Below are 27,135 nucleotides of genomic sequence, written 5' to 3'. Positions count from 1 at the left end.
CCTGGCAGAGAGACCCCATTAGCGAAGCCTCCTCCAACCACCCGTGATCTGCCCTCAGTCCATGTCCCTACACTTCAGTGACTTCACCCCTTCGAAGCCCAAAGGGTAATACGAGCAGACGGTCGCATGAGTGTTGAATATCCGCGTGTATTACGGTAATTGATTCCCTTGGAAACGCTGAGGAATCCATCCGACAGCGGGACGCACGTTCTAATTAACACTGGGAGCCCCGCCATCCGCCACCGTCAAATACTGGGGTGGGACATGTTACCACCCCTGCCATTCGCACCAACCATCTTCGCCGGCCCCTGATCGACGTCTGCAAGTCACCACTGCTCAATGCTCACTCACTGCTCACTGCTCAGTGCTCATTGCTCACGAGTCACGAGCCACAAGTCTGTCTGTCTGCTCTGGCCACTTTGCGGCCAACGATCACCGTCTGGCTGTGAGTAACGCTGCACGAGTGAGTCGGCCCCCAGCAGCGGGACAATCTGCACAGAGCCGAGGACTGGAGCAGGCTGCGGCTCGTGCGACCGCAAACGGGACCCTTGGGACTATTTGTTCCTGAGATTCATGAAAATGCGTGCGGATCCGCATTGCCAGACCGAGATACCACTTTCCTGACGATTCAGGGCCCCAGCCAGCCCGTCCTCGTCAGCCCACTTCGTTCATCGTGGTCGATTCGATACCACGCGTTTGGTGACATTTTCTCCCGAGCACCCGCGACGCCGCTTTCTCCCAACCTGTTACTATTAGCCCAAGGCACCTGAATCATCTCGGTGGGCCTACCGGATGTGCTCGCCCATTGATCCTTGAACCTAGTCCAGCAGCTTCTTGTCCTGTGTGCACACTGCTTCCGCAGTGTCCGCATTGCCTGGATCATTGTCGTCGACATTTTTGCCATCTCTCCAACTTTCCCAAGCGTTCAATTGTTCGACAGACACGCCAACGTTGGGCTGTCTGCGTCTGCAACCCAAACACCCCCTCTGTGCGGACTCGATTGCGTTGTTGGACCACTCACATTCTAACCTTGGTGCCGCACAACTCGACCGCATCTCTCTGGAGTGAAGGCTGCCTTCCAGAACTCCGGTGGTCTACACACTGGACTACATATTGCGCAGGCGACATATGGGACGCCTTCTGCGACTCACTCCAGCGAGGTCTCATTGGCGCTTTTACATGCTGGCCCCAAGACAGGCTGTTGCTGCGAGGTAGGAAAGAGACTGGATTCCGCGACGGCCGTCGACCGTTCAATCGGACACGGCAATGCCTCGCTTTGCGTTCCCGATACCCGGCCGCAGCAAGAAGCAAGCACAACCGCCGCCGAATGAGCCTATGAGCAAAGCCCACAGAGTACTTGGATCACCACAGCTCAGCCTCGACTCGAAAAGCCAGCCATGGGACGCCAGATCATATTCGGGACCAAGCGCCTCGCCGTCGGAAGCGACGGCATCACCGACATACGGTTCAGCACGGGGTCAACCGCGACAACACAACCGGGAGCGAGATTGGTCCAACGAGTCCGATATACTACCGCACAACAGCCCGGCGGAAGGTTACGAGGATGCGTACTCCGATTACACGGGCAATTTGCGAAACCAGCCCTCTTCGTCCACCATACGGTCCTGGTACGATCGAACGAAGCAGCCGCTGGCCGTCTCCCAGCAAACATCAGCGTCGGCCATGGCCAAGGGCCTCCCCTCCAAGGCTCAACGGTTATTGGATATGGACAACAACCACGGTAACTTGGCGACCAATTCGAGGCAGAAACCTGCGGACCTCGATCTCTCGCTCGCGATACCAGGTGGCAGAGGGAAAACACAACGTTTCCAACCGTCGGGAGGCCCTGCGGGGGCATACGTCGCACGATCGCCTTCAGTGTTATCGCCCTTGACACCCGAGTGGACCAAGACACGGCGAAGGATCCAGAAGCGGCACACCAGCGAAGATTTGAGGCAAGATCATGGCAGTCATCGTCAACCAGGGACCAACGATGGCCAAATGCCCGGCCCCGAGCGGCTCGATGAGCTCCCGAGTCTGTACAAGCATTACGAGCAAATGTCATTCGCTCAGATAATGGATGGAACCCAAGAACCAGTAAAGACCGCTGCCAGACCAATGCGGCATGCGCTGTCTTCTCCGGACAGACTAGACGACGTGGATGAGCAGGCAGCTTCGGCGGTATTCCATCACCAATTGACGTACTCGCGAGACGATGTCAGCAGAGCACCGCGTGATAGTCACGGCACCACCACCAACACTCACTCAACGCACAGCAGCTTGTGCACGCAACGGACGCACCCGACGCAGCTTGGATATCCATCGCAATGGAATCACCCCGTCCAGATCGTGCACGCACCGACGCCAACCAAGGCCGAGCATTCTCCCATTGATTGCGGAGAAAGCGTGTCAAGCCGGCACACGAGGACGTCCAAGGCCTCGAGGCGGACGGAAAAGAGCATTCGGGATGCTGATTTGCAAGAGAAAAGTGTGCTGATGCTCTCCTCCGACTCGGAGGAAGACGAAGATGATCGGGACAGTGCGCAGTCGCCAAGAAAACTGGCCTCATCGTCTTCCGTACACACGGCGCCCTCCTTGACTGGGAGTGGCCAAACGGGAACCGACGACTTGGAGGCTGACGATGCGCTCTATCCAGGCGGATTGCAGCCGGAACCGACAAGAAAACGCGTGAGCAGAGCACCAGCCGGATTCCTTACAATTCCCTCTCAGCCCTTGAATAAGTCGCCTTCACCCCCCATGTCGACGCCATCTACGGGCGATCCTCGAATGAGCTGGGCTGAGCCCCTCAGCCTAGCTAATTCCAACTCCACTGCGTCACTTTCCACCACGGCCTCGAGCGGAGGCACTGCTATGGTACAGGAAGCCCGGGCCGTGACTCTTGTCCCAGCACAAGGGCCGGAGCCTGCATCCGACGAAGAGTCTGACCTGGAGTACGACCGGCCGCAACACGTAATGCGCGACTCGATACTCCCAAGCAAGACATTCGAGCCACAACCTTTGAGTCCCTCGTCCATGGAGTTTTATATACAGTCTCCCAGGTCGGGCGACTCGGATGAGCACTTTATGGGGTTGACGCGCCAGGAGCAGATGCTCATCCAGGCACTGCGACACAGGCGGGAAACGAGGCGCCAACTACACGAGGCCGGCGGCGCCACGCAGGACAACTCGCGCGCACACTGGCGGCAGTCAAGCAAAGGACATCGGTCAAATACATCCGAGGCGACCATTACGGAATCCACACTGAACTTTGATTTTCCCGCGCCACCTAGCCACAAGGACAATGGGTTGGCTGGGATCATGAACAGGATACAGCAGGATCCGATGGAAGATCAGCCCTCGAATTCGCGCACAACAGATGGTAAGGGCTTTGCCTTGTCACCACCGCCGCCTTCTTCCCGGCGGTCTGCAACCAGCCCGGCCAGCAACACCACACCGGGACTCGAGCCCACCGCCAAGCTAGACGTTGGGGCCATCCTCGAGGCAAGAACCTACAAATCCGAGGAGTACCTCAAGGCTCGCGCCTGCACGGGCCAGAACCCGCAGTCTCCACGGGATAAATTCCGTCGTCAGCGTTTGCCTGCGGATCGAAGACGCGCGGCCAAGGAGCAGCTTGATACGCCGACCACATCTACCGATCGCCGACCTGCTGTAGCCGATGGGAAACCCTCTTCGTCGCAGCGTGTCCAACCCGACCAAGGCACCGACATGCCCCGTCCCGATAGCCCTATCTCCCCAGATGCTTTCCCCTCTGTCCCAGGACGACGCAGGACATTGAACAGTCAAAGTGTGCGGCTGAGCGCGTTCGGACCGCCCGCGCCAGCCAACGGCGAGATGGGCTGGTGGGGAGACGAAGATTGATGTTGCTTCTCAAGCGACAAAAAGAGTCGCATTTCTCTTGTATATATTCGATATCTCTTTTTTCTTTTCTTTTTCTCGCTCTCTCTGCTACGGCTGCGCTTTGTACGACGAACGATACATCTCGGGTAACGGGAAAGACATTAATATCTGGTTGACAAAGGCCAGTTCTTGGCCACAAGGCCCCCGGAGTTCCCCTTTGTTTACATACATATACATCAGCGTCGAGTTATTTGGCCACATGGTTATTTTGGGCAGGGCATGGGGAGGGTCGGGACAGTTCCCACTAGCGGGACATGACATTTGCTATGCATGAACTAGGTGTAATCGATCAGGCAAACGAAATGGATGATCAGCTAATACCACGCGCAGTTGTGTGCTTCCAATTTCATCCCCCCTCTGTCAATGCCGGGTCCTAACCTATGATTCTGCTCCACCAAGTCATGAACGCATGCCGTCGTAAACAATGTGCGATACCGAGCCATCCCCCCCAATCATTCGTACGTCGAGCCCTCGGGGGGTTGTGGGAGCTTCTTGTTCGCAGGGGCGGCCATGTACCGCCGCAACTCGATCAGGATCGTCTCCATGGTGTTCTCCCGCTTCCACTGCGCCAGGCACGGCAGCATCTTGGGGTCGACGACGCCGTTGCGCGGGTTCACGGCGGGCAGGTTGATCTGAGAGATGAACTGGATGGTGGGCGGCTGGTCGGGGTACGCGTCGCCGCAGTGCATCTTGAGGGAGTAGATGCGGTTCTCGTGGACGCTCTGGTGTGCGGGTTAGCATGGTCGGCCTATGAAAGGTCGGGCGGACGTACGTGGGGAGGACCAAGGATCGTGCCGTTCCAGTTGCTCATGAGGAGATCCTCAGAGTCCTCGAGACCATAGCTGCATGCTTCCGCGCCGAGACCCTTCTCGCCCTTCTCGAGCTCCTCCAAGAGGCGAAAGTTGCGGGGAATCTTGGCCATGGCGCTGGTCTCGCTTGTGCTTTGGGCTGACAACTGTGGTTGCAGATTGTAACGGCGATCAGACAGCTGAAAGCGAGCGGATGAGTGTTTCGTGATCTGGTGATCCCCTTGTGAGTTGGGCGCTACATACAGTGATGGCGGGGCAGCGAACGAGCAGCTATGGAATTACTCGCGTGGCTCACATCCGCTCCAGCTCCAGTCCAGTCCACTGCACTGGCAACCCAGTCGTGTGACGTGCAATAATCGGGGCGGCTAAGCCTCGGCTATGCCCGAGCTCCTTGCAGCTTCCCCCAGATGGACCGTGGACGAGCCTGCGTCATCTGAGATCTCCAAATCCCCTGTTGTATGCTCTGCATCGTGCGACACGTTTGCGCTGCCGCCTAGTTCCCCTATCTTGAAGGTTCTCCAAGACGCCAGACCATTTGACCAAGAGAGTGACGGGGACAACTCGAGATGGCGTCTGCATTGACGCGCGCAAGCCTCCGGGCACCGCTCACCCGACCGCAAGCAAGCAGCCTGCTGGCCTCCAGTCGGTTGTTCAGTATATCTTCAAACTCGAGTCTGCCCTCCAATAGCTCGTCGTCAGCCTCCAACTTTGGCATTGGGTCCGGGCCCTTGCCGACATACTTTCAGAAACCCCGTCTGCCAGCCAACACCATTGTCCGATTCGTCCCGCAACAAACAGCATGGATTGTTGAGCGCATGGGCAAGTTCAACCGCATTCTGGATCCGGGTTTGTCGGTCCTAGTGCCGTTCATCGACCGCATCGCCTATGTCAAGAGTCTGAAGGAGGCGGCGATTGAGATCCCAAAGCAGAGCGCCATCACGGCCGACAATGTCACCCTGGAGCTCGATGGTGTGCTGTTCACGCGGGTCTTTGACGCATACAAGGCGAGGTAGGCGCTCGGTTTACACTGAAGGCCCGGGAATGTGTTGCTGACCAAGCTAGCTATGGTGTGGAGGACGCCGAGTACGCCATCTCCCAACTCGCACAGACTACGATGCGCTCCGAAATCGGTCAGCTCACACTCGACCACGTCCTGAAGGAGCGTGCCGCGCTCAACACCAACATCACCGCCGCCATCAATGACGCTGCCGAGGCGTGGGGCGTCACGTGCCTCCGCTACGAGATCCGCGATATCCACGCGCCCGCCGCCGTCGTCGAGGCCATGCACCGCCAAGTCACCGCCGAGCGATCGAAGCGTGCCGAGATTCTGGACTCGGAGGGTCAACGGCAGAGTGCGATCAACATCGCCGAGGGTAAAAAGCAGAGTGTGATCCTGGCGTCCGAGGCGCTGAGATCCGAGAGGATCAACACGGCCGACGGTGAGGCCGAGGCGATCCGGCTCAAGGCCATGGCCACGGCGCAAGGTATCGAAGCGGTTGCCAAGAGCATCACGGACGGAAAGGCGGGCGCCCAGAGCGCCATGAGCTTGAACGTCGCGGAGAAGTACGTCGACGCATTCGGCAAGCTGGCCAAGGAGGGCACCGCGGTTGTCGTCCCCGGGAATGTTGGTGACATTGGTGGCATGATTGCTTCAGGGCTTAGTGTCTATGGCAAGGTGAACGAAGCACAGGCTAAGGCGCTGGCGAGGAGGTCCATTGAGCCCAACAGCGACGAGAGCAACGAGGCGACAGCGGGTGAGACCTCAGTGGGGGATCACAAGAAGCAGATGAAGGATACCGTCCTGGAGGGGTTCAATGAGACTGCCGGTAGTCGGTAGCTATGTTTGAGGAAACGAAAAAGTTTGCCGGGCGGCACGGCGTTTAACCATGTATCAATAGGGGGGGGCATCACTTCGTCTGCAGCGCAACGAGGGCGCACGAGGCACGTTACTTGTCTTTATTGTACATATCAATACCAAGCTAACACCTTAGCTATGGGTGCAGATATATTTGCGTGCATTGCTGGAAAAGTGAGCCAGCGCACATGGCTTTGTACAATGTCTAATGACGCCCACATTTCACCATTAATCAGATACGGAATGTTTCTTTGATCATTGTACCCACAACTTCCTCGCATGCGAAAATCACTTTGAGCTGCTCGTCTTTCTTCGCGTTCAGAGAGACGACCATCTCTTTACCGCCGCCCAACTTCTTGGTGCTTCCTCTCCAGAACCAGATCAGGCGTCCGTCCTCACCCTCGATGACGAGCGTCGTCCACGGTCGTGCCTTTTTCCACTGAGGCATTTTCTCATTGTCGTATGAGATCAAAATCCTCACTATCCAATTGTTATCGCCCTCTCGCCCTCTTGGCACAACGTCTAGCTTGAGATTCAACAGCGGGAAGCAAGCCACAGCGCGGAGTATCTGCTGGCCGAAGGGTGGATTACGGCTCAATAGCCTCTCAATATGGAAAAATTCCATCCCTGACAATTGAAGGATGTTCCGTATACCTGCCTTGGTCAGTTTCGCAGCACGAGCAGGGCCGATTCCCTCGACCTGGAGCAAGTCCTGACCGTTGCCCTCCCAAACTCCTGCCTTGATGCTCCGTAGAACGTCCAGTCCCGTGCTCACACCATGACCATCCATTCTCTGGCCAAGAATGTCGACGACGCAACGCAAGCACTTTTCGAGGATGTTGTAGATCCGGCCTCTCTCTCTGTAGAGTTCCTTCCTGGCCGCAGCGCTGAGCTTGCTGGGCCAGCCATCGTTCATGAGATCGATTTGTACCAGGAGAAACACCTTGTGCCATGGCTGTGAGACGGCTTCGCGGATGAGGTAGGGTATGGGCTTGGTCTCGTTGATTGTTCTGAAGAAGGCCTTTTCGCCGGCGTGGATGGGGAAGGACCCAAACTCAGTGGCTTGGGAGGCTGTCTGAAGGATGGCCCGGCGATCTGGTGACGCAGGGATGGCGGAGAGAATGGAGAAGGTCGGGGTGGAGAGCTTGTAGCGCAGCTGGAGAGTCGCAGGGTCTGGCGCTGCGGGCTTTTGCTGGAGTTTGGGCGTTGGTCGAGGTGGTGGCAGCATAGTCGACGAGAAGAGATCGGGCATGGTATCGAACGGATTCAAAGCTCAGTGATCACGGCTTGAACGTAACGGCTGCAATGACCCCGTGAAGACATGGTTGGTAGATGCAGTAAGGTACCTTATAGTGTCGTTGTGTCCTGCCAGTTTGGTGCTCAGATGCTCTTTCCGTCCTTGCCTTTGCGACCTTCGATGGCAGGTACGCGGTCAAATCCACGTCTTGCACTTTTCAAGATCATCGTACCTATTTTCTGAACCATCCTCGTACTTGAACTGGTCTTTGCAAAATAAGTTGACAATAGCCATCTTGAAGCTGCGCCAGACTCGTGGCATCGGGCAGGCTGATCAAAGTCAGCAGATCCCTGTTCTCTCTGAGTTTTTTCACATTGTTGGGCAGCAGCTGTTCCTTCTATATTTTTAAGCTCTCTCTGGAAAGGAACGAGACACCTAGTGACCATATTCGCGCGCAACTATACTTCCAAGTCCAGACAACGGGTGCAAGTACATGTTCATGCCAGTGTCCTTGTATTCGCGAATATTGTTCATGACAGTTGCATATCTTACAGGCTCTGTTCGTCCATTCCATAAAAAACATCTAGCTGCTATTTCCCGTTGCGACACCCCAGAAGTAAGCGCACCAACCACAAAGAACCAGTGCGATCAGGGCACCGAAGCAAATCAGCGATGTCCTCATATTCGTGGCCTTGTTGAGCCCGAAGAAGAGATCTCTGCGCTCATTGAGTTCCACACCACGGGCAATGCGCTTCGAGCGACTCCATTGCAAATGCCGCAAGTCAACCGACTTCCAAGAGATCAGGGTAAGGCCCAGCGACACAACTACAGAGCACCCCGCGAGAATGACGTAGACAATGGTCACCTTGTTATACGAGTTGTTGTCGGCATCCTGGATTCTACCTGTGACCACCCGAACGATGATGTTCATGCTAAGGTACCTATGTCAGTCGAGATCACGCCTCTCTGGTTCGCTTCACTCACGCGTTGTTCATGGTGATCTTGGCGGCATAGGCCGAACCAAATACCGTGTTGTCCCACATGGAGGTACGGATGCTGTCTATGATGGTCGTAGGTCCAAAGCAGTGCGAAATGGCAAAGATGCCGAAGGAGGCAGCTGTGCCTTTCACGTTGCCGCTGAAGCAGACCAAAAGCATGGATGCAAAAATGCCGACGCCGCAAATGAACACTACAGAATGTGAGCAAGTCGAAAGATGAGAATGCTGACCACGAGTGAACTTACAAGCTGAGATACGCTGGCCGAAAAGGTCAAGGAACACCCCCAACAGAGGAACCACGAAGAAGCCAGCGTACTGGGTGACGGCGCTGTACCATCCTGCGGTGATGGAGTTGGTGCTAAATCTTTGCTCGGCGAGCTCGGTTGCGTTCTGCAGAAAGACGACAGCCGTGCTCGTCTGGAACAGAGAAAAGGCCAGGACGGTCCAGAATGACCAGGGAAGTTGCAAGACCTTTTTGAAGTGAAGCGTCTTGCTCTTCTCCTGGAGCTTCTCGCCCGTCGCAGGGTCATTGATGCCGTGGTACTTGCGGTTGGCAAGCCTTGTAAACCAGTAGAACACCCCCGTCATGACTTTGGTGAAGAGGTTCATGAACACGGCGACCCAGAAAACCCAGGCGAAGTCACCAGTTCGCTCGGCAATAATGTTGGCGGACGCCTTGCCGGCAAATGCGCCAATCTTCCCGATGCCGAGCTCGAACCCCAGCGTGGAGGCGAAGCCGTTGTTGGGGGCAAACCAGGACGAGAAGACCTTGTACTGGGCAACCTGCGTTGCAATGTCGCCTAAAGCGCTGATGACACGCCCACCAATCATGAATTTGTAGTTGCGTGTCTGGGCAGCGGCAGCGACGAGGATGGAGCCGACTGAGTAGATGGCATTGCCATACAACATGGCACCTGGGATCATGTCAGTCCACCACGTTTCGGCCAACGAGATAACTTCAAGACTGACCTGCTCCGCCGATTCTATCGGTGACGACGCCACTCAGCATCATCAGCGCCGTGACCATAAAGTCCTCGCTCGCCTCGAGGATCGAGAACTGAGTGTTGTCGATGTTCAACTCCTTCTTCATGGTGCTTTTCATGGCACCAGTGATACCGGAGCTCCATTTTGAGCCGAACCCGATGAAGGTGACGAGCACAACTGACACGAGTTTCCACGACAGAGGGACAGGCTTCGTCGCACGCTGACTGCTCGTGTCCGAGTTGGATGAGTCGACTTCAGCCACGGCAGTATTTTTGTGGCCATTCTCGACATGCGTCTTTTTGTTTGCCTCGGCCTCCGCCGGCATGAACACTGGATCGTGAGCCATTCTAGAGTAGCAAGGCGAGTTAGACAGGAGGAGGGAGATGTAGGAGAGAGAGTAGAGAACATGAGGTTCTTGGATTCTTACCCGGGAAACCGCCTATCTTTATTTATTTTACTCTTTTTCCAGCGACCCGGCATCGCAGTCCCGACAGATTGATAAGATTCGGAGGCCCATCTCGAGGGAGGTGGGTCTGATCAGATCGATTAGATGGACACAACATTCGACATGGCGTGGCAGCCGAGACGAATTGGCCAGTCAAGACGCTCGAGGGGAGCCGAGACGTCTTTCCGATGACGGGCGAGTTTCTTTTTTCCGGCGATATGGGCTGTTTCCTGCCTTGGCGAAGAGCTCGGTGCGGCTAGCATGAGCAGAAATGGGCCAAAAGGGGGACGAGGCGTCCCGAAAAAGTCTCACGCCGAAATTTTTCACAGTGAAAATTCGGGTAGATGCAACAACCCTGTCAATTGCGGCAGCTGTCAGGCGGCGCAGGGTTCACGGCTCCACGCACGCATACGTACGTAGCTGCGGCGGCACTCGTGGCTTGGGAACTTCTTCACATGAGCTGATTGAGCTAAATGTGAGGGACACAGGCCAACTTATTGACCCCTTCAGAGCTTCTTGTTCTAGTATGCATTGCTGGCTTATCTAGAGTTAATTCAGACTCATTTGTCAAACTCGGGCGTCGTATGCGTCCCCATCTGGGGCTCTGCATCAGCCACAGGCCATAAGATATCAGGTTTGCCTCCCGGCTGCATCATTTGCAACGACCAACCTTGCAATCGGTAGACGTCTGCAGCAATCCACTGAAGCCACAGTGTGGTCACGGTTGGTAGCCAGAACTCACAGACAACCTGTTTGAGAATCTCCAACCCCATGCCCCATGCTCGTCGTCCACTGTGTGTGTCTCCCGTCAAAAGGTGTGCGTGAGCTAGTGACAGATGTATCACGGCTGTCGGGAAACTAGTGAGAGTGTGCATATCGACAACCTTCCGGAGAAGAGCCTGCCAGCACGCAACAGCCTCTTCAGGCGTGCCACTCACATGGGTTATCCGGCCAGAAGCTACGAGCCGACGTATATGAAGCTGCTGGTCGTGGATGTCGTCGAGGTCCTTGGGTTCGGTGCTTGCGAGCTCATCCAGCATGGATTGTGCGTGCACTATCCAACCCAGTCCGATGTTGGCCTCGACGCCGGCGAGAAGCAATCTCGCAAACCAGCGTCGGGACCGGTCCGGTGGAGCAGTCTGGTCAATCTCGTCCTGCAAGAGATCGAGCGCCTTGTCGTACTCCTTCATCTCACAGTGCACGTCAGCCAACCTCCCCACAAGCAGTCGCCGCGTGTTTGACCGCAGTGGCTTCGCGCTGCCCAGTGACAAGAACTGGCTCAAGGACTCGCGAGCTGCTGAGAAGTCTCCAATGGACTGAAAATATCGCGCTGCTGTACTCTGCAGCCGGAATGTCACTTCTGTGTCAAGGCTGGACGGTGGTTGTTGGGCTTCCCACTTGTATATCCACGCCGCAACGTCCTTGTCGTAGAATTTGATCTTGGTTTCGACGAGTGATACATGGAGACGTCCAAGAAGACCATGATCGCGCCTCGTGGCTGGTCTGGGCCCTATCCTGTTGAAGTCACGAATGATGCTTTCCGACTTGACGAATTCGCCGTCGATACGGAGCAGTGTGCTTTGGAACAGGATCACGGACGCGTGCAGATGGTACGACATTGATTTTCGCAGCAATGATTTGGCCAGGGCAACAGACGACTGACGGATCGGGACAGAGTCCCGCTCGGCAAAGTAGAGGACGGCTTCGGCAGCCTGGCTGCGGAGAGGGACTGCGATCTTGCGGGTGGTGATAGCCCTCTCTACCACGGGCCACATCAAGTCTTTCAGAGGGACAGACCTATGCCACTTCAGTATTGCTACTCACGTTCTAGGGTAGACAAGGCAACTCGTACCATTCCAGGTTGCCTTCGAGACAAGGTGGGCAAACGTAGCACAACAATTTCTGGGCCATCTTGCCGATATGCTCGACTGTAGTGGGAGCAAGTGCATTGCCGAGTCTGCACTTGGTCTCGGGAGATATTGAGAACAACAAAACGCCCTCTTCAGTGGTCTTTTGTTCTACGTCGGGTTGTAACAGCGCGCACGATAGGCTCTCGTCATCTGATGCTAGGCTCAGAAGTTCTGCCGGGAGACCAAAGTCGAGTGCACTGGTATTCTCCATTTCCCCGTCATCATTCCATCGTTTTTGTGGTTTCTGAAGACTTGTAAAGATCACCTGTGGGATGTCCGTCCCACCGAGTGCGTGCAGGAGCAGCAGCAGAAGATCCGAAGAAGGCAATACTTGTGGATAGTCCACGACGATGTTATAGTATGACAGTGGGGAGGATATATCTGGGTGAATAGTGTTAGTGTGGCGCGATAGGAGATATTTTGCTTCCAGTGTCGTCACCTTTAAGGTCTTGTAGAATGAGTTCCTGGATCAACTTTGTGTATTTCTGCCCGTTGGGCGGTCTCGCTGATTCCAGTTGGCCAAGAACCTCGACGTCTTCGACTTGCAGGTATCTCTCATAACTAGCAAATGTTAGCATCCAAATTATGCGCGCGCTCATGTGTTCTGACTCACGTTGAATAGGGGATACTCAAGGGCAGCCACAGGATGCTCCCCAGACTGCCAAGCTTTCTGGCAATCTTGATATACTTCCTGCCCGCATTGCGCAATTCGGTATACCTGCATTGTCCTTTCAATAGATTGGAAATTTGAGGCGGTATGAATGCGTCTTGTTCTAGTGTAGACTTCAGAAAGATGACAACGCATGCAACACGACGTTGAAAGTCATGCACCACGTTGTTCTGGCCCCTTTTTATCCAAAAGCCTTCAATGTCTCCTTGTAAACACTCGTCTAGAGCATCCGCAGGCGTTGCAGTCGAGCTATTGAGTGACAAAGCTTTGGAAGTTCTATCACTGCTTGGAGTGACTCTGTACTGTATTTTGCGTGAAAGGCCTTTCGACTTTGCCAAAAGTGTACGTATATCGCTGAGGTGAGCGTTCAGGGTAGCCGCGAGCTCAAGGGCACGGGTCTCATTTGGGTGACGAGCGAGCGTGTGGATCGTGCTGCAGAGACAGACGGCCATTGTCGGTGTGTGGTAACGTGTAACTGATCATAAGCTTGGGCACTGGAGAACAAGGATATGAATCTTGACCCCGGGGATAGTCGCGCATGCGGCGAGATTTCATCGAGGCGTGCCTCGCGCGGTTTCACGGAGTCGGAGGTGAGCAGTTTTTATCTGATCTCAGTGGATCCGATTCCTCACTGGCATTGGCAATTATTATTATGGGCCTTCCGGCGGTCGAATTATCTGATCCGGAGGGACTCTTGCTCATTCGCTTCCCATCACAAATCCACAACCACCAACATTTCGAGCTTGCATTCAAACGACCATGGCAACTCGCACCTCGATTATTGAGAGCTTCTGCTCCAGGACTAGATGGCGTGTGGCAGCTGGCGCAAATCGTGACGTGGAGGGCAGTCTCGACTTTCTTGTCTCGCCTGTCACCTCTCCTTCCGATCACAAATGCGAACATGCGCGGCAGGGGCGGTGTACTCCCATATCGCATGGCCCCCGGATCAGGCGTTTGAATTCTTGCAGCCTGTAGCTATTGTAACAAGTGTTGGGCTGGCAACTGGTACAGTCCAGGTTTCTCTAGCCCAAGTATCTGGCAGTGTGGAATTCACTCAGTGGTCCTGTGCACAAGAGAAGTGCTAAAGTCACTTGTCCGCCCGGATATGCTCAAATTGGGCACAGAAACATCACATGATTCGATGTGTACAAGTACGGTACCAAGGCAAGTACTAATAACGTGCCTAGCAGCTGGCCGCTCGCGACTTCTGCTTGTGCACGATGGCAGGTAGGCGGTGCCTTCCTGTTGTTGTCGCCTACAAGTGCCTTGTTTACGAAACGCTGCCCATCTCGACCATGACGATGACTCCCTGTCCTTTCACCACATCCTGACTCTCATCTTTCGCCTAGCATCTCGTTCACTACAACTATTTCTATCAATAAGCTATTCCTAATCGACCATCTGTCCAACCACAATATCACCATGAGCTGTCCCTCGCGCTCTGGCTGCTGCCACATTGTCCCTCCACATCTTCTCCGGGCCATTGCCAATTCAGACGAGGTCTCCGAAACAACTAGACAAGCTGCAAAGACCTCCCTCGCCTCACACGACAAGTACGCTTCCAAGCGCAAAGAGGGTTTCGAGCGACTCGCTCGCCCCAGTGGCCGCAAGACGACTCAGGAGTCCCGTTCTCGCCGCAGGAGCATCGTTCCCGATACGCTACTTCGACATCTTGCCCATTCCTCTCACGTCGATGATGACACACGCGCCCGAGCGAAACGTGACCTCGATCACCTCACGCGGGTCTTGCAGAGCGTTGGCACTGCCCAACCCTCCGAGAAGGTGTCACTCTCAGATGACCAAAGCAATGACCCCAAATTCCATCCATCCCGTGCTGTTTACGACGCTGAGAACAACTTCAATGAGAGTCAACTTCCCGGGAAGCTCGTCCGCTCCGAGGGCGAGCAAAGCGTCGGGGATGAGGCTGTCGACGATGCGTACAAGAACATCGGCACGGTGCTCGACTTCTACAAAGAGCACTTCAACTGGAAATCAATCGACGACCAGAACGCGGATGTGATCAGCACCGTGCACTTTGGCGAAAGTTATGAAAATGCCTGTAAGTGAGACCCTCCTGGATGCTTTCCTCAAGTCGATCAAGCTCACCACTCTAGTCTGGGATCCCGAGCACATGCAGATGGTCTTTGGCGATGGCGACGAGTTTCTGAACAATTTCACCGGGTGTATAGATGTCATCGGGCACGAGCTGACACACGCTATCACAGAGCATACGGCACCCTTGAATTACTGGGGGATGTCAGGTGCTCTCAATGAGCATATATCCGATGTGTTTGGCATCATGGTGAAGCAGAAAGTTCAGAACGAGACAGCTGCCAACGCAGATTGGCTGATCGGAGAGGACTGTATCCTGCCCGGCGTCAAGGGTGTAGCACTCAGGAGTATGAAGGCACCAGGGACGGCATACAATGACGCACGATTTGTAAGTGATCAAGTTTGGAGAGCAGCAACCGACGATGCTAATGCTGCCCGCCACAGGGAAAAGATCCACAAGTCGGACACATGAAGTCCTGGTACACCATGGTCGATGACAATGGTGGCGTTCACGTCTTCTCAGGCATCCCAAACAAAGCATTCCAGCTTGCTGCTGTCTCCTTTGGGGGGTACTCATGGGAGAAGGCCGGTCAAATCTGGTGGAAAACCATGAACAGCGGCCGGATCCCCCAGAACTGCACCTTCAGACAGTTCGCAGACGTGACCATTGAGGTAGCTAAGGATTTTGGGCTGGGTGCGCCAGACAAGGTGAAGAAAGCCTGGGCGGCCGTGGGCGTGATGGACCAGGTGCGAGGGCCAGGCGGGTGCACCGCCCTGTAAAGGGTCGAGCCGGATCGTAAACCTATGATAGAAGTCCTCCTATAGAACCTACAAGATATCACATTGAGAAGACATCATGGCACCCGAAATACTGTATTTACAGCTGCTCGCTTGCCGCTAGCAGACACTATGTACCTGAATGGAGCCCACAGGATGACGGGAAACATGTTAGCCTGACTATAGTGGCCCATCATCCAGAGCTCCATCGCCCTGCCTTGCTTCACTCCTTGAACACACTTACTCCCAGGTGAGGGTGGCGCCGGCACCAGCGAGGACAGACTCGAGGTTGTCGCTCCCAGCGAGCTGGTAAGTGTAGGGCAGATCGCTGCCGGAGAGGGTGCCCTCGGCCACGTCGTAGGAGGCGCCGCCCAGGTCGACGTCGTTGACGACGACGTAGCCAGTCTCGTCCGAGTAGCGGAAGACGATGGGATCTTCGGTGTCGGTAAAGGTGGTGGACTCGACGAGGACCTGGGCGCCGAGGCGGGTGTTGATGGCCGAGTCAATCATGTTCTCGTAGGCGTTGTTGTAGATGTGGGCGGTGCCGAAGCGGACCGAGGGCCCGCGGGAGTTGATGTTGGACCAGCGGTTGTTGGCGTAGGTGACGGTGAGGTGACCCTCGTCCTCGTTGGCGTTGGAGTCGGAGTGGCCGACGAGGGAGCCCTTCCAGTGGTCGTGGATGAGGGAGTTGGAGAGGGTGATCCAGTCGGCGGCGTGCGTGACGTCAAAGAGGCCGTCGTAGTCGTCCTTGCCGACGTTGAGGTCGCCGGAGAGGTCGACGTGGTCGACCCAGACGTTTGTGCTGCGGTCGATGCCAATGGCGTCGCCGTCGTCGGCGTCGACCTTGGCAATGGCCAGGTTGCGGATAATGACGTTGCTCACGCGACGGACGTAGAAGCCGATGCCGGTGAGGGAGGCGCCGCCCGAGGCGCCGACAATGGTCTTGTCGGAGCTGGGGCGGATGCGGCCGGGCCCCGTGAGGTCGCCCTGGACGACGATGACGGCGGGACCGTCGGCGGACGCGGCCTCGGAGAAGGAGGCGAAGTCGGTGACGGTGGTGGTGGTGCCGCCCGCGCCGCCGGTCGTGCCCCCGTTGGAGGAGGCGAAGCCAATGTTGGCGGCGTCGGTGATGGAGGCGCGCTTCTGGATGGTGCGCTTGTCGGACTTGTCGACGGTGGGTGTGGGTGAGGCGAGGGCGAGGCCGAGGAGAGCGGCGAGGGCGAAAGACTTCATGTTGCTTGGAAGGGAATGGAGCCTGTCCAGGGGTGTATGAATGTGCAGTTGTCCAAGAAGGCTGTAAGAGTCGGTCTTGTGATGAGGATCGAGAATGGAGTCTTAGGTCAAGGGTGACACTGGCGAACTTATATACACGCTGGTAACGCGATCGATCTGGTCATTGAGATGATCCAGCTGTTGGAGAGCGCCGTCGGTCGTGTCTGCTGCCACTGATCCCCATGGCACTTCAACCATTGACGGGAAGAAGTCAGTCGCACGAATGGGATAATCTCCTCAGAGCCGCTGGAGTATTCGTGTGCGCATCGCAAAACGGTTCGAAACAGGGTACTGCCCTGCCAGGTACTCACTCGACTCAGTGGTACGGGGAATGAGCACCGAGGCTGCTGCTACGCTGCCCGCGATGGACGCGTGGATGTGGTGTTTCCATGAATCATAACTCATCTCCAGGGCATAGATGAGGATAGGATCGTCATCGCGAGCGGCTCGCCTTTCAAGATGTGACGGACTGCGAGAAAGAATGAATCTGGGCGTCTCGGAGGGAGACAGAATTACCTGATTAGGCAACGGGGCCATGGGATCTTGGTTGCAGGACGGCAATGCACGACAAGTTGAGGAGCGCAGGGGTCTGTCGAGGCTTGGTTCGACTGTCGTCTGCCGCTGTCCGGGGGGCAGAGTGTCACTCTCTCACTCCAGGGCAGGGGTAGGATGGGAACGATTCATTGGCGGAATATCCAGGTCGAAGAGCTGTCCGTCTTGCTTTCGGCTTCTTGTGTATGCTTCGTTTTTGTTGCTCATAAGCATCTTCCACTGGCAATGTCAGCGTTGCAACTCTGTCAGCCAACTGCGTGGTGACGGACAAGCAGAGGAACAAGCAAGCTCTACATGCACCTCGTATGGGCGCCCGAGCTGTTCTATGCACCCAGAAGGTGAGCGCACCAAGGACATCTTGAGAGAGGAGACATCCCCGTCCCCTACAACCTGGGGTAGGTAGCGGGGAGTCGGGGACACCGCATCACGTGGCAGCACAATGGCGACGGGGATCGACCGCAGGTCTTTGCTTACATATACATGTACATGCAGCCAGATGCTGCCGCCTGTTCTATGGGTGTGCCAATTCTGGGGTGCGTCTTTTTCCCGTCAATGGAATGATGCCAAGTCAACGAGACATCAAGGACCTCCTTGTTCTGGTTCCTTCACAGACGACATGGGCGTTTGGTGAACACTGTGTTTGTATTTACATGTATGAAGCGAAAAGTAATTTAGTGATATACACAATTGCGCATCCTCGCACGCGTGACGGTCTAGTAGACAACGGGCCAGCCGTTCTCGTACCTCATCAGGTTGAGGCCGATCTGCGCATCACCGTTCGGCTGGTAGTAGTGGTACACCAGCACATCCGCATCATTGTCGGTGAACACAGCAGGGTGGCCGGGTCCGTAGATGTTGCCGTGGGTCCTCAGGATCTCGGTGCCGCCGCCGTTCATCATGTCGACCCCGTTCCGGTCGACGAAGGGTCCCGTCACGCTCCTCGAGCGCCCGACCATGGTGCGGTACGTGCTGGCGGCGCCGTTGCAGCAGCGGTCAAAGGACAGCCAGAGGTAGTAGTAGTCGCCGTGGCGGTGGATGTACGGGGCCTCGAGCTCGCCGCCGTTGGCGGGGCGCGCGGCGATGGAGCGGAGGTTGTTGTCGGAGCGCATGCCTGTGTTGGGGTCGAGGGCGACGATCTTGATGCCGGACCAGAAGGAGCCAAAGGTCATCCACCAGCGACCCTGCGCGTCGACGATGAGGTTGGGGTCGATGCAGTTGTAGTTGCTGTTGCCGTTGGACTCGATGACGAGGCCTCGGTTCGTCCACGAGCCTGGCTGGCCCGTCGGGCTGGTGGCGAGGAAGATGGCGGACACGGACGAGCCGAAGCTCGAGGCCGAGTAGTACAGGTAGTACTGGCCGTTGTGGTACGAGATGTCGGGGGCCCAGAGGTTGCGGTCGCCCTTTGTGTAGTGGGTCGTCCAGGGGGCGCCGTTGGGGAAGGCGGGACCGACGTCGTGCCAGGCTGTGCGGTCCGTCGATGTCTTGAGGCCTACATTGTCCGCCGTGAAGGCCATGATGTACGAGCCATCGGGCTTCTTGACGATCGTGGGGTCGTGGGTGAAGGTGTCGCCGGAGACGACGCCGGGCCCGACAGACTGGCCGTGGGCGAATGGCGCAATGGCAGCCACGGCGAGAAGGGTCTGGGTGAGGATGCTGCGGAGTGACAGCATGTTGGCGTTTGGATCAGGGATCAGGAGCTTGGGGTGGTTGGGATGGACAGTCTGAGCAGATGGACTTTGGCTCGCGGAGGGCGCGTCCTTATATAAAAAATCCCATCGCATCGCATGCATGCCCGTTTCTCCAGACTCATGCAATAATCATAGCTACCTTGGTTTTGGATGAAATTTGCAGTGTCGTTGCGATGCTCGTGTCGCGTGGTTGGTCCACTGCGATGAAACGCTGTCGTTAAGCGCGCCACAAACGACCCATGGCGCCCCGTCTCGTTTGACACGCGAGGTTCTCTTTTGATGCCAAGTACGTAGATGACGGAGGCTCTCGTACCGTTTGGAGCTTCGCATATCGCCTGTTGACCTCTCCGAAGAACATGAGTAGACGCGCTCGAATCAAGAGCGCGAGGAACGCAGTACGTAGCTAGAAAGGTAGGACAAAGCAGGATTATTTTCACCTACTTTTTTTTTTTTTGGCCTCGACGCATCTGGTCATGTTCTTGGTATATGGTGGGTGGCTAGGTCAATCAATGTACGTACGTACCATTGGCGACGAGCATCAAACGAGCTCCTGAGACTTGGCGAACTCGTGGCGTGGCGTGGCCGTGTCGCAGGACACGTTGAACAGATTGTGGCACGTCCCTCTTTTGCCAAGCCTTGCGAGTCCACATTCTGATACTCCTTTCATTTGGAAGTGGGAATGTTTGGTCGGAAACTGGCATTATGAAACATGAGCGTGCCGGATTAATGAAGTCTCGCACGCGTCGGACTCGGCCGTATCCAGGGGTATGGCGCTACGGCGAAAGGAGCTTAGAGTGTGGGGTAGCATGAAGTATGGGTCCGGCAAATTGCTGTCGGCAGGTAATAACCCGCGTCACCCTCCGGTGAGCTCTGAGCGAGCCGTTCTTGTCTGCATGTACGTACTCTGTACGTATCCGTAGATTGCAATGGAATGCTCAACTCTTCGAGCCCTCGCCTCTCCAAGTGCGTGGTAGCACCAACAATCATCCGTTGGGACAAGGCGACAGATCGGAAGAATGAAGAATGGATGTAATGTAATGCTGGCTCAAAATCGATGGAAGACACTTCATTATGCCCGGGACTGCACTTTCCCAAGATAGTCTTCGACTCACTGTACGAGAGATCGGGCATCGCCGAGCGCGGCCCCTTGGGTAATTCGGCTTGTCGCGAATAAGGTGGACTCAAACCATGCCCCCCGGGTGACCAGTTGTAGCTAAAGAGGTGATTCGCGTCCTCCTCCCGGCCGGATGGCATGTCCTTGACGGCGATGGAGTAGTCGTGCCACTCATCCTTGGGCCAAGGTGAAGTGGGTGATGTTGGAGAGGATGGAGAAGAAAGAGGGCGACCATATGGAAGGCTGGGTTTGAGTACGTATGGGCTGGCTGCAAGGGGTTGACAAGCTGGGGGAGCGTGGTTAGGTTAGCCCAGATCAAGGTGGGATGTTTGGAACGGTAGGAGATGAGAAAGGCAAACAAATATGATTTGTCATCAAAAGCTCTCAATGTGGCTTGGCAAAAGGATGCAACGGAGGTCTGCATGCGGGCAGCTGAGCGATGGGGTCTGGACTCTGGACTCTGGGGATGGCTTGACGGCAGACAGCAGCTATTGGTGGCATTTCGCCTACTATCATATGACGGCTGGAAAAGCCTCGCTGCAAGTTCTGGCAAGTCGTAATTATGGCATTTTACGCACCTCTACGTCGGCTCGATCACAGTTGAGTTCTTCCGTTGATACAAGTCCGTTCTGCCTACCTATGCATCCCCTAAGATGGCACGCGTAGTGGAATATTGTTACAGGTGGCAAAGACGGCTGCGTCTCTCAGAAATCAGCGTTTGTTCCCGTGACTGGTGGAAAGCCATCGATCTACGAAGCCAGCCTCTTGCTTCTACTTCGAATTTGCGAGGTAGATGCTGTAGCCAAGACAGTGTAAGACAGTGTATAGAAGAGAGCCCGCCGATCCTCCTCCATAAGACCAAAGAACGAAACAAGACTCATCAGACGGTCTTGTCTTCTCACGCTTGCCTCCAAAACCTGCAGAATCATCTCGACTGTGTTCATCATGCATGCGCTCACTCTTCTCGGCCTCCTCCCAGTGGCCCTGGGCTGCCTGAACTCCAAAACCAATCCCTGCGCCAGCTTCATCAAGTCCAACGCCGCCCAGGCGTTGCCCTTCTGCGCTACGTTTACCCAGAGCCAGGTCACTGCCACCACTGGTCTTCCAGCGTGGGCCACCAACTGCAGCAACAAGCTGAAGCTCCTCACGGCCGAGTGCGCTTGCCACTATCCTGGAGGCGGAAACCCGCCTGCCACTACGACTACCACGCTCACGACCATCCGTACGACGAAGACGACGACGAGGACGGCTGGCAGCAACCCCAATCCTACGGGCGTCACTACTACCTTGCCACAATCTTCGGGAGCTGTTGCCACCAATGCTGCCATTGTCGTTCCGGTCTCCCTTGATGGCGGCATGAAGCTCTACGATCGCAGTCGTATGTGAGTCGCTCTTGCCTGGGAGTCCATACTGACGGGACGGTGGCTACATGTAGCTCGAGTCTGTGCCGAACAAGATGAGACTGGCGAGGACGACGCAATGTTTATCCTGGAGGATGGTGCCACGCTCTCCAACGTCATCATCGGACCAAACCAGGCCGAGGGTGTCCACTGCAAGGGACAATGGTACATTGTCTAACATTGGTCGATCTTGTCTGTGAATCTGAGATGCTGACCATGTCTTAGCACTCTGTGAGCTTGCTTCCTTACCGTAGAGCCTCTTCAAGAGCAACAGTCTAACAGTACCCAGCATCAACGTCTGGTGGCAGGATGTTTGCGAAGATGCCCTGTAAGTTCCAGTCCTTTTCTTCTTCTTCGTCTCGGAAAGTCCAGTATCTCACCCCCCTTGCCATGCAGCACCATCAAACAGAACAGTGGCACCTCCTATGTGATCGGCGGCGGCGCCTTCAAGGCATCGGACAAGATCTTCCAGTTCAACGGCTTCGGTACTCTCGATATCAAGAACTTTTACGCCGAAGAATACGGCAAGGTTGTCCGCAGCTGCGGCAACTGCAGCAACAACGGCGGTGCGCGTCACGTCGTCATGGACAACGTGCTAGCGCGGGACGGCGGCGTGCTGTGCGGCATCAACACCAACTACGGCGACACGTGCACGATCAGCAACAGCTGCCAGGACAGCAACAAGACTTGTGACAAGTACGATGGCAATAATAGCGGCAAGGAGCCCAAGAAGAACGGGTCGGGGCCTGATAGCCAGTTCTGCAAGGTTAGCGGTTTCAGCACCAGCTGCTAATGCAAAAGGGGGCTGGGTGTGGATGAGCAAGAATGTCGGCGATCTCAAGAGTTGGTATGCTTTCATGTGCCGTACACCCTCTGCGCCCACCCTTTCCGCGGGTCGTACAGTCCCATGCTACTAGCTATGTATATGAGTGATGTAGTACGCGTTCGCCGATAATGTGATGCTAGTCTTGGGCAATGGAGCCAAAATTGATCAGACCCTGGAAGATGACAAAGACTTACACAAGGCCTTGGAACATGGCTTCGAACCGCGGACACACGGACATGGTGGAGCAGCTGTTGGCGCAAGGGATCTCGTATTTTCCACTGGGTATGGTTGCATGTGATACATCCGCTGCAGCAGAAAAGTAACGGTGCCTACGCTCGAGCTTGCAATTGCGGCAAACCTGATCTTACCTACTTTGCGTGATCGCAGTCGTCAATACAGTGTCCTCCGTGCTTGCAATTGTGCTACTCTGCTAGTTCCACTCGGGTACATGTAGTGTGTAGTGAGCAAGTGTCGGGTAGCCGGTGGCCGTGAAGGCATGGTCAGAATAAGAAATGGGAGTTCGCGAGGGGAACGCTATGTAATGGTCAAGCAGTACGGAGAGCTGGGACTACACGGATATGTTGACGCCCAAGACACGCGTTAGGCATTCCTAAAACTGGTTGGGATTGCAGATCTGCAGATACAGGGCGCAAGGTGCTCCCCAACCACTGTCGATTCGCAGAAGCAGTCCCTGCGCCGTTCCCTTCTCATCATGAAACGCCCCTGAAATCCAAATATGGGCATCGACAGCACGGTGACCATCCTCGTTTAGGTCAACACCACCTGCAACATCGAAGGCGGAAGTCTGCACTCCTTAAGAGATGTTCAAATATGGCTTCATGAATGTCGATCAACCAGAGCATCAGGAGTCCTGACTGTCGTTTGTCAAATCAATCAGAAGCTTCTTCTCAGTATTCCCATCGCCCTTGGCAATGGGCCGGGAGCCTTTTTTTGGATTTTGCCTTGAAAGCATAGCCGTCTGTGAGGTTGCACGCGAAGATTGATACTCGAAGTCCACGTGCCCAATAGGTGACTTCCAATCAATGCTAGGGGGCTGAGGAGAAAGTGATCGTCGAGGACTGTCAGAACACTCTGAAACTTCGGTAGAGAATGAATAGAGTCTGAATCTCGCGCTTCTAGTTGATGCTTCAGCATTCGAGACCGGGAACAACGTGCCAGATTTGGAGGTTGAAGAGCCGTCCATGGGAGACCCGAAGATCCCTGCGCTCTCGTGTTCGAGCGCCTTGGGTGTAGTTGGTCTTGATTCTTCATGCGAAGTTCCTGATGTCGTTGCAGTTTCGCAATCTTCGGCATTCCCAATGTCGGTTGTTTCTTCTGCTGATGGTGGTTCATACTTGGCCTTCCCCTGAGACTGAGCTGGCGAATGCATTTGGGGGTTAGAGGATGGGCTGTGTCTGAAGTCGTTCTCAGCATCTTCGGACTCGCCCAACGAGCTGTTAAGACGGGAAGCTCCGGTGAACTCCTCGTAATCGTTGTCGTTTGGATCTTCGACGTCGTGCCTGAGGCTTGGGCTCGGAAGAGTCGATAGAGTGGTTCTAGTGCTTACTCTTTCCAAGGGCTGTCGTGTTTCAATGGTTGTTATTTCTGTTGCGGTTTTGTCCAAAGTCAAGCCCAGAGGCTTTAGACTCTCAGAAATCAGACGCCCCATCTCTTCAGTGAGGATTTGACGCTCGGACGATAGGATTTGCTGAACAAGCAAGCCTATAATCGTAGGTGTAGTCGTGATCTGCTTATCATCCTCGAGATCGATTCCAGAATGATAATCCAAAAGATCTTCAACCATGGGCACAACCGTCTTTAAACGCTCAATGGTCTGCTTGTGGCGACTAAGGGCCGAGCTTGCAGCATCGATGCCGACATTGCAGTGGACATGGTTCCATTGGTCGATATAAGTAGACATTAGGGGTTTGAATACTCGCATGGCCCAAGTGTGTGTGTTTTCCAGGATCATTTGGAACTGAACAACGTCTTCAATCTTGGTCATATTGCCTTCCCAGATGGCCCTCATGATCTGGGCACTCGTGTTAGTCAAGTGTCCAATATGCTACGTCTTTGGAAAGTCATCAGTCTGTGACTTACATAGCCCCTGTTTCGCTTCTTCCATGTAACGTCTCTCTCGTATCGCCGCCCACAGGGCGCCTCAAATTGTTTGGCAAAGTATATGACCCATACTTTGACACATGGTCCGATTGTTGTTACAGTTGAAACGGGAGGAACATGTGCGTTTTCGGGTAATTCGACAGCATACCTCGCCGCGATTTGATTCAGCCTGACCGCACATGCACCACCGTTGGCTGCCTGACAGGCAACAGTTTCTTCCCAGAGTCCCTCTTTTTTGTGCTCGACAAGGAGCCACGGAAAGCATTTGAGACTTGCTTCCATGGGCGGTTTCTGAAAAACTCGAAACGGAGTTGAGAGAAGGCCACAAGAGTATAATTTCTTGAGGCCTGACCACGAGAAGGGCTCCGCCAGCGGTGCATCCGTAGACTGGTTCCATTGCCGGGCTCCTGGCTCGCTGACGATAGGAATCCTCGGCTCGTCACTCAGGTGATAAATTGGCAAGTAGAAGGCGTAGTCTGGTTTCGGACACTTTACCGACTCGAATTCATGAAGTCCAGGCGTATCAACGGCGTCGTCTCGAAATAAATCCCACCGCTCATTTGACTCCCTTCTCAAAAAGTCAGTTACAGTTGTCGAAGTGGAACTCGCGCTGTATTCACGTACGTTCTAAAGGAATCGTAGTAGTAGTTACAACGAGAAACTCTGTATCACAGTAAGCTCTAGCCCCAATAAAGAAAATGTAATGTTTTATTTACCTTCTAGAATCTCCCTCTGATACCGATGTGCTATGAGCAAGCGGCTCAAAGAATTGGCTTTGAAAGAAATTTTCCCACCTCTTCTCCGCATAACCACCCTGGTGTATAGTCTTAGCTTTGTTGAGAATCTCGTGTGCTGCTGCCAACGCAGGGTCGGCAGTCTGGTCCCCTGGTCGAGTATGGGTCTGGCCAAGTCGAAACCCGTGCAGTCCGTCTTCTTGGTTCGGTGTTGCGTAGGAGAAGTCGAGCATGGATCGCCGCAGAATTTCCACGTGCGGTGGAAGCCGAATCTCAGTCGAGCCACTGCGAACGCAAGGGTCATAAAATATGGCCTTCTGGCCTAGTACCCAACGATCCCAGGTCATAATTGAAGCGTATCTTTGCAATCAAGGTCAAGATTCAGTACGAAAGATAATGAGCAACGATTTAAGGCTGCCTCTTCCCCCTCTTTTGTGTTCGAGCCACGGGGTTGCATCTGTTGGTCGCTGCCTTGTTCCCTGCTTGTGCATGTGCACGACCAACTGCATCCCACCCCAGCCTCGTTATCTCTTCAGCCTGACGAAACTGGCTAACATAGCCCGACCTATTTCCGTTTGCGCAGCTTTATTCGCGACGCGGACGGCATGCTCTGCACCACACCATACTTAACCTGACTACAAGTCTGGCTAAGAACAGAGGAACCAGGCTGGTAATTGTCTTTTCAAAGTACTGATGCTGATGGCGGTATCGCCACGTGCAATGATCAAATCTTTCGAAAGAGCCACAAAGGCTTGCGCAACGGGCTCTTGGGTCATAAGGGGGGCAAAAGCTCCATTTCGAAGAGCCACATCGGCGACGCGACGTGGTATTGCAAAAAGAGGTCGGATGTGTGAATGCATCTACTCCGTAGGCGAGGCTGCTTTTGATGGTTGCAGGTGGTGGTGTGGCCCTTCCTTGGCGTCGCATGCCGCATGTTCCCCTGTTTACAAGGGCGCTACCGTGACATTGATGGGTCTACGACTGCGTTGGCGCTTAGTTCCGCCCGTCTCAACTCGCTGCCAGTGGAAATGGCACTTAGAGTAGCCTTGAAAAATTGCTGCTTGAGCATACTCTCTGAACCAATACCCAACCTCAACGCTAGTACTACTGGAGGAAAAAACTGAGAGCAGCAAAGAGGAATCACAACTTGAGTGCAATGCGAGAGGGAAATCAAAAAGAAAGAAAAGTTGATTGTATTAATTGTCAACGATGCAACAGCTGCGTCACGCTCGAACTGCCGCTCCCTGGACCAAGGCAAGGTAGTCTGACCCAGCCAAGAGGGCACTCCTCATTCCACCTGTTTTCAACTTAGGCGACCTGGACGTTCGAAATTCGTCGCCGCGAAGTAGTTGGAAGGCACGGGTCGCCCCCCCAATAGCTAAAGCCTATAGTGAATGTCATGCATGCGTCGTGGACTCGTGGCAAATCTGTCGAGCTCGAGGCAGAATCCCCCGAGGTACTCACAGATCATTACAACCTGATGCAAAGCCCTGTATGCGGGTAAGTCTTCCCGGGCGCCGCCATACGCCTTGCGCTTATGCAGTTGTTTGACGGAGGATCGGGGTACACACAGCCCGAGCGCATGTCGCATCGCATGGTTGTACTGCGCGACCAACCGCATACAGCCCCGGCCAGCGCGCAACATGGCTTGACCAACGACCTTGCACCTTGCAACCACTGGTGAACTTGAAGGTCTCTAGTCAAGGTCCTATAACCATAGACGTGATGTCGTGGTTCTATTTCAAGCAAGGCGCTTTCCGCCTGTCCTAAAGT

At 54.9% G+C, this 27,135-nt stretch overlaps 9 protein-coding genes across 9 annotated transcripts; 4 read left to right on the top strand and 5 right to left on the bottom strand.

Annotated features, from left to right (window-relative positions):
• Positions 1 to 1,266: 1,266 nt before the first annotated feature.
• J7T54_004121 (uncharacterized protein) lies at positions 1,267 to 3,879 on the top strand (the record flags this gene model as incomplete). The annotated part of the gene is made up of 1 exon (XM_051509969.1): positions 1,267 to 3,879. One exon carries the CDS (start codon positions 1,267 to 1,269, stop codon positions 3,877 to 3,879), a length of 2,613 nt encoding a protein of 870 aa, XP_051359082.1.
• A 491-nt stretch (positions 3,880 to 4,370) lies between these two features.
• J7T54_004120 (ubiquitin-conjugating enzyme variant MMS2) lies at positions 4,371 to 4,840 on the bottom strand (the record flags this gene model as incomplete). The annotated part of the gene is made up of 2 exons (XM_051509967.1): positions 4,371 to 4,640; positions 4,691 to 4,840. The coding sequence occupies 2 exons, from the start codon at positions 4,838 to 4,840 to the stop codon at positions 4,371 to 4,373; spliced, it is 420 nt and encodes a 139-aa protein (XP_051359081.1).
• Positions 4,841 to 5,293: 453 nt separating this feature from the next.
• Positions 5,294 to 6,564, top strand: J7T54_004119 (uncharacterized protein; the record flags this gene model as incomplete). The annotated part of the gene is made up of 2 exons (XM_051509966.1): positions 5,294 to 5,736; positions 5,790 to 6,564. 2 exons carry the CDS (start codon positions 5,294 to 5,296, stop codon positions 6,562 to 6,564), a joined length of 1,218 nt encoding a protein of 405 aa, XP_051359080.1.
• Positions 6,565 to 6,814: 250 nt separating this feature from the next.
• J7T54_004118 (meiotic helicase) lies at positions 6,815 to 7,834 on the bottom strand (the record flags this gene model as incomplete). Its single annotated transcript, XM_051509965.1, has 1 exon — positions 6,815 to 7,834. The coding sequence occupies one exon, from the start codon at positions 7,832 to 7,834 to the stop codon at positions 6,815 to 6,817; it is 1,020 nt and encodes a 339-aa protein (XP_051359079.1).
• A 568-nt stretch (positions 7,835 to 8,402) lies between these two features.
• Positions 8,403 to 12,157, bottom strand: J7T54_004117 (uncharacterized protein; the record flags this gene model as incomplete). The annotated part of the gene is made up of 7 exons (XM_051509964.1): positions 8,403 to 8,751; positions 8,804 to 9,008; positions 9,063 to 9,731; positions 9,787 to 10,131; positions 10,917 to 10,995; positions 11,185 to 12,043; positions 12,099 to 12,157. The coding sequence occupies 7 exons, from the start codon at positions 12,155 to 12,157 to the stop codon at positions 8,403 to 8,405; spliced, it is 2,565 nt and encodes an 854-aa protein (XP_051359078.1).
• Positions 12,158 to 14,248: 2,091 nt separating this feature from the next.
• On the top strand, positions 14,249 to 15,658 carry J7T54_004116 (uncharacterized protein; the record flags this gene model as incomplete). The annotated part of the gene is made up of 3 exons (XM_051509963.1): positions 14,249 to 14,885; positions 14,941 to 15,266; positions 15,323 to 15,658. The coding sequence occupies 3 exons, from the start codon at positions 14,249 to 14,251 to the stop codon at positions 15,656 to 15,658; spliced, it is 1,299 nt and encodes a 432-aa protein (XP_051359077.1).
• Positions 15,659 to 15,895: 237 nt separating this feature from the next.
• Positions 15,896 to 16,888, bottom strand: J7T54_004115 (pectate lyase B-like protein; the record flags this gene model as incomplete). Its single annotated transcript, XM_051509962.1, has 1 exon — positions 15,896 to 16,888. One exon carries the CDS (start codon positions 16,886 to 16,888, stop codon positions 15,896 to 15,898), a length of 993 nt encoding a protein of 330 aa, XP_051359076.1.
• Positions 16,889 to 18,192: 1,304 nt separating this feature from the next.
• Positions 18,193 to 19,149, bottom strand: J7T54_004114 (uncharacterized protein; the record flags this gene model as incomplete). The annotated part of the gene is made up of 1 exon (XM_051509961.1): positions 18,193 to 19,149. One exon carries the CDS (start codon positions 19,147 to 19,149, stop codon positions 18,193 to 18,195), a length of 957 nt encoding a protein of 318 aa, XP_051359075.1.
• A 2,077-nt stretch (positions 19,150 to 21,226) lies between these two features.
• On the top strand, positions 21,227 to 22,474 carry J7T54_004113 (uncharacterized protein; the record flags this gene model as incomplete). The annotated part of the gene is made up of 5 exons (XM_051509960.1): positions 21,227 to 21,659; positions 21,717 to 21,846; positions 21,907 to 21,912; positions 21,971 to 22,009; positions 22,078 to 22,474. 5 exons carry the CDS (start codon positions 21,227 to 21,229, stop codon positions 22,472 to 22,474), a joined length of 1,005 nt encoding a protein of 334 aa, XP_051359074.1.
• Positions 22,475 to 27,135: the final 4,661 nt, after the last annotated feature.

Source organism: Emericellopsis cladophorae, assembly GCF_022114955.1.
Source record: "Emericellopsis cladophorae strain MUM 19.33 chromosome Unknown NODE_77_length_80625_cov_113_593559, whole genome shotgun sequence".
In the NCBI taxonomy this organism is placed as follows: Eukaryota; Fungi; Ascomycota; class Sordariomycetes; order Hypocreales; family Bionectriaceae; genus Emericellopsis; species Emericellopsis cladophorae.
The sequence above is the reverse complement of the archived record's forward strand: the minus strand, read 5'-3'. Positions and strand labels throughout refer to the sequence as shown.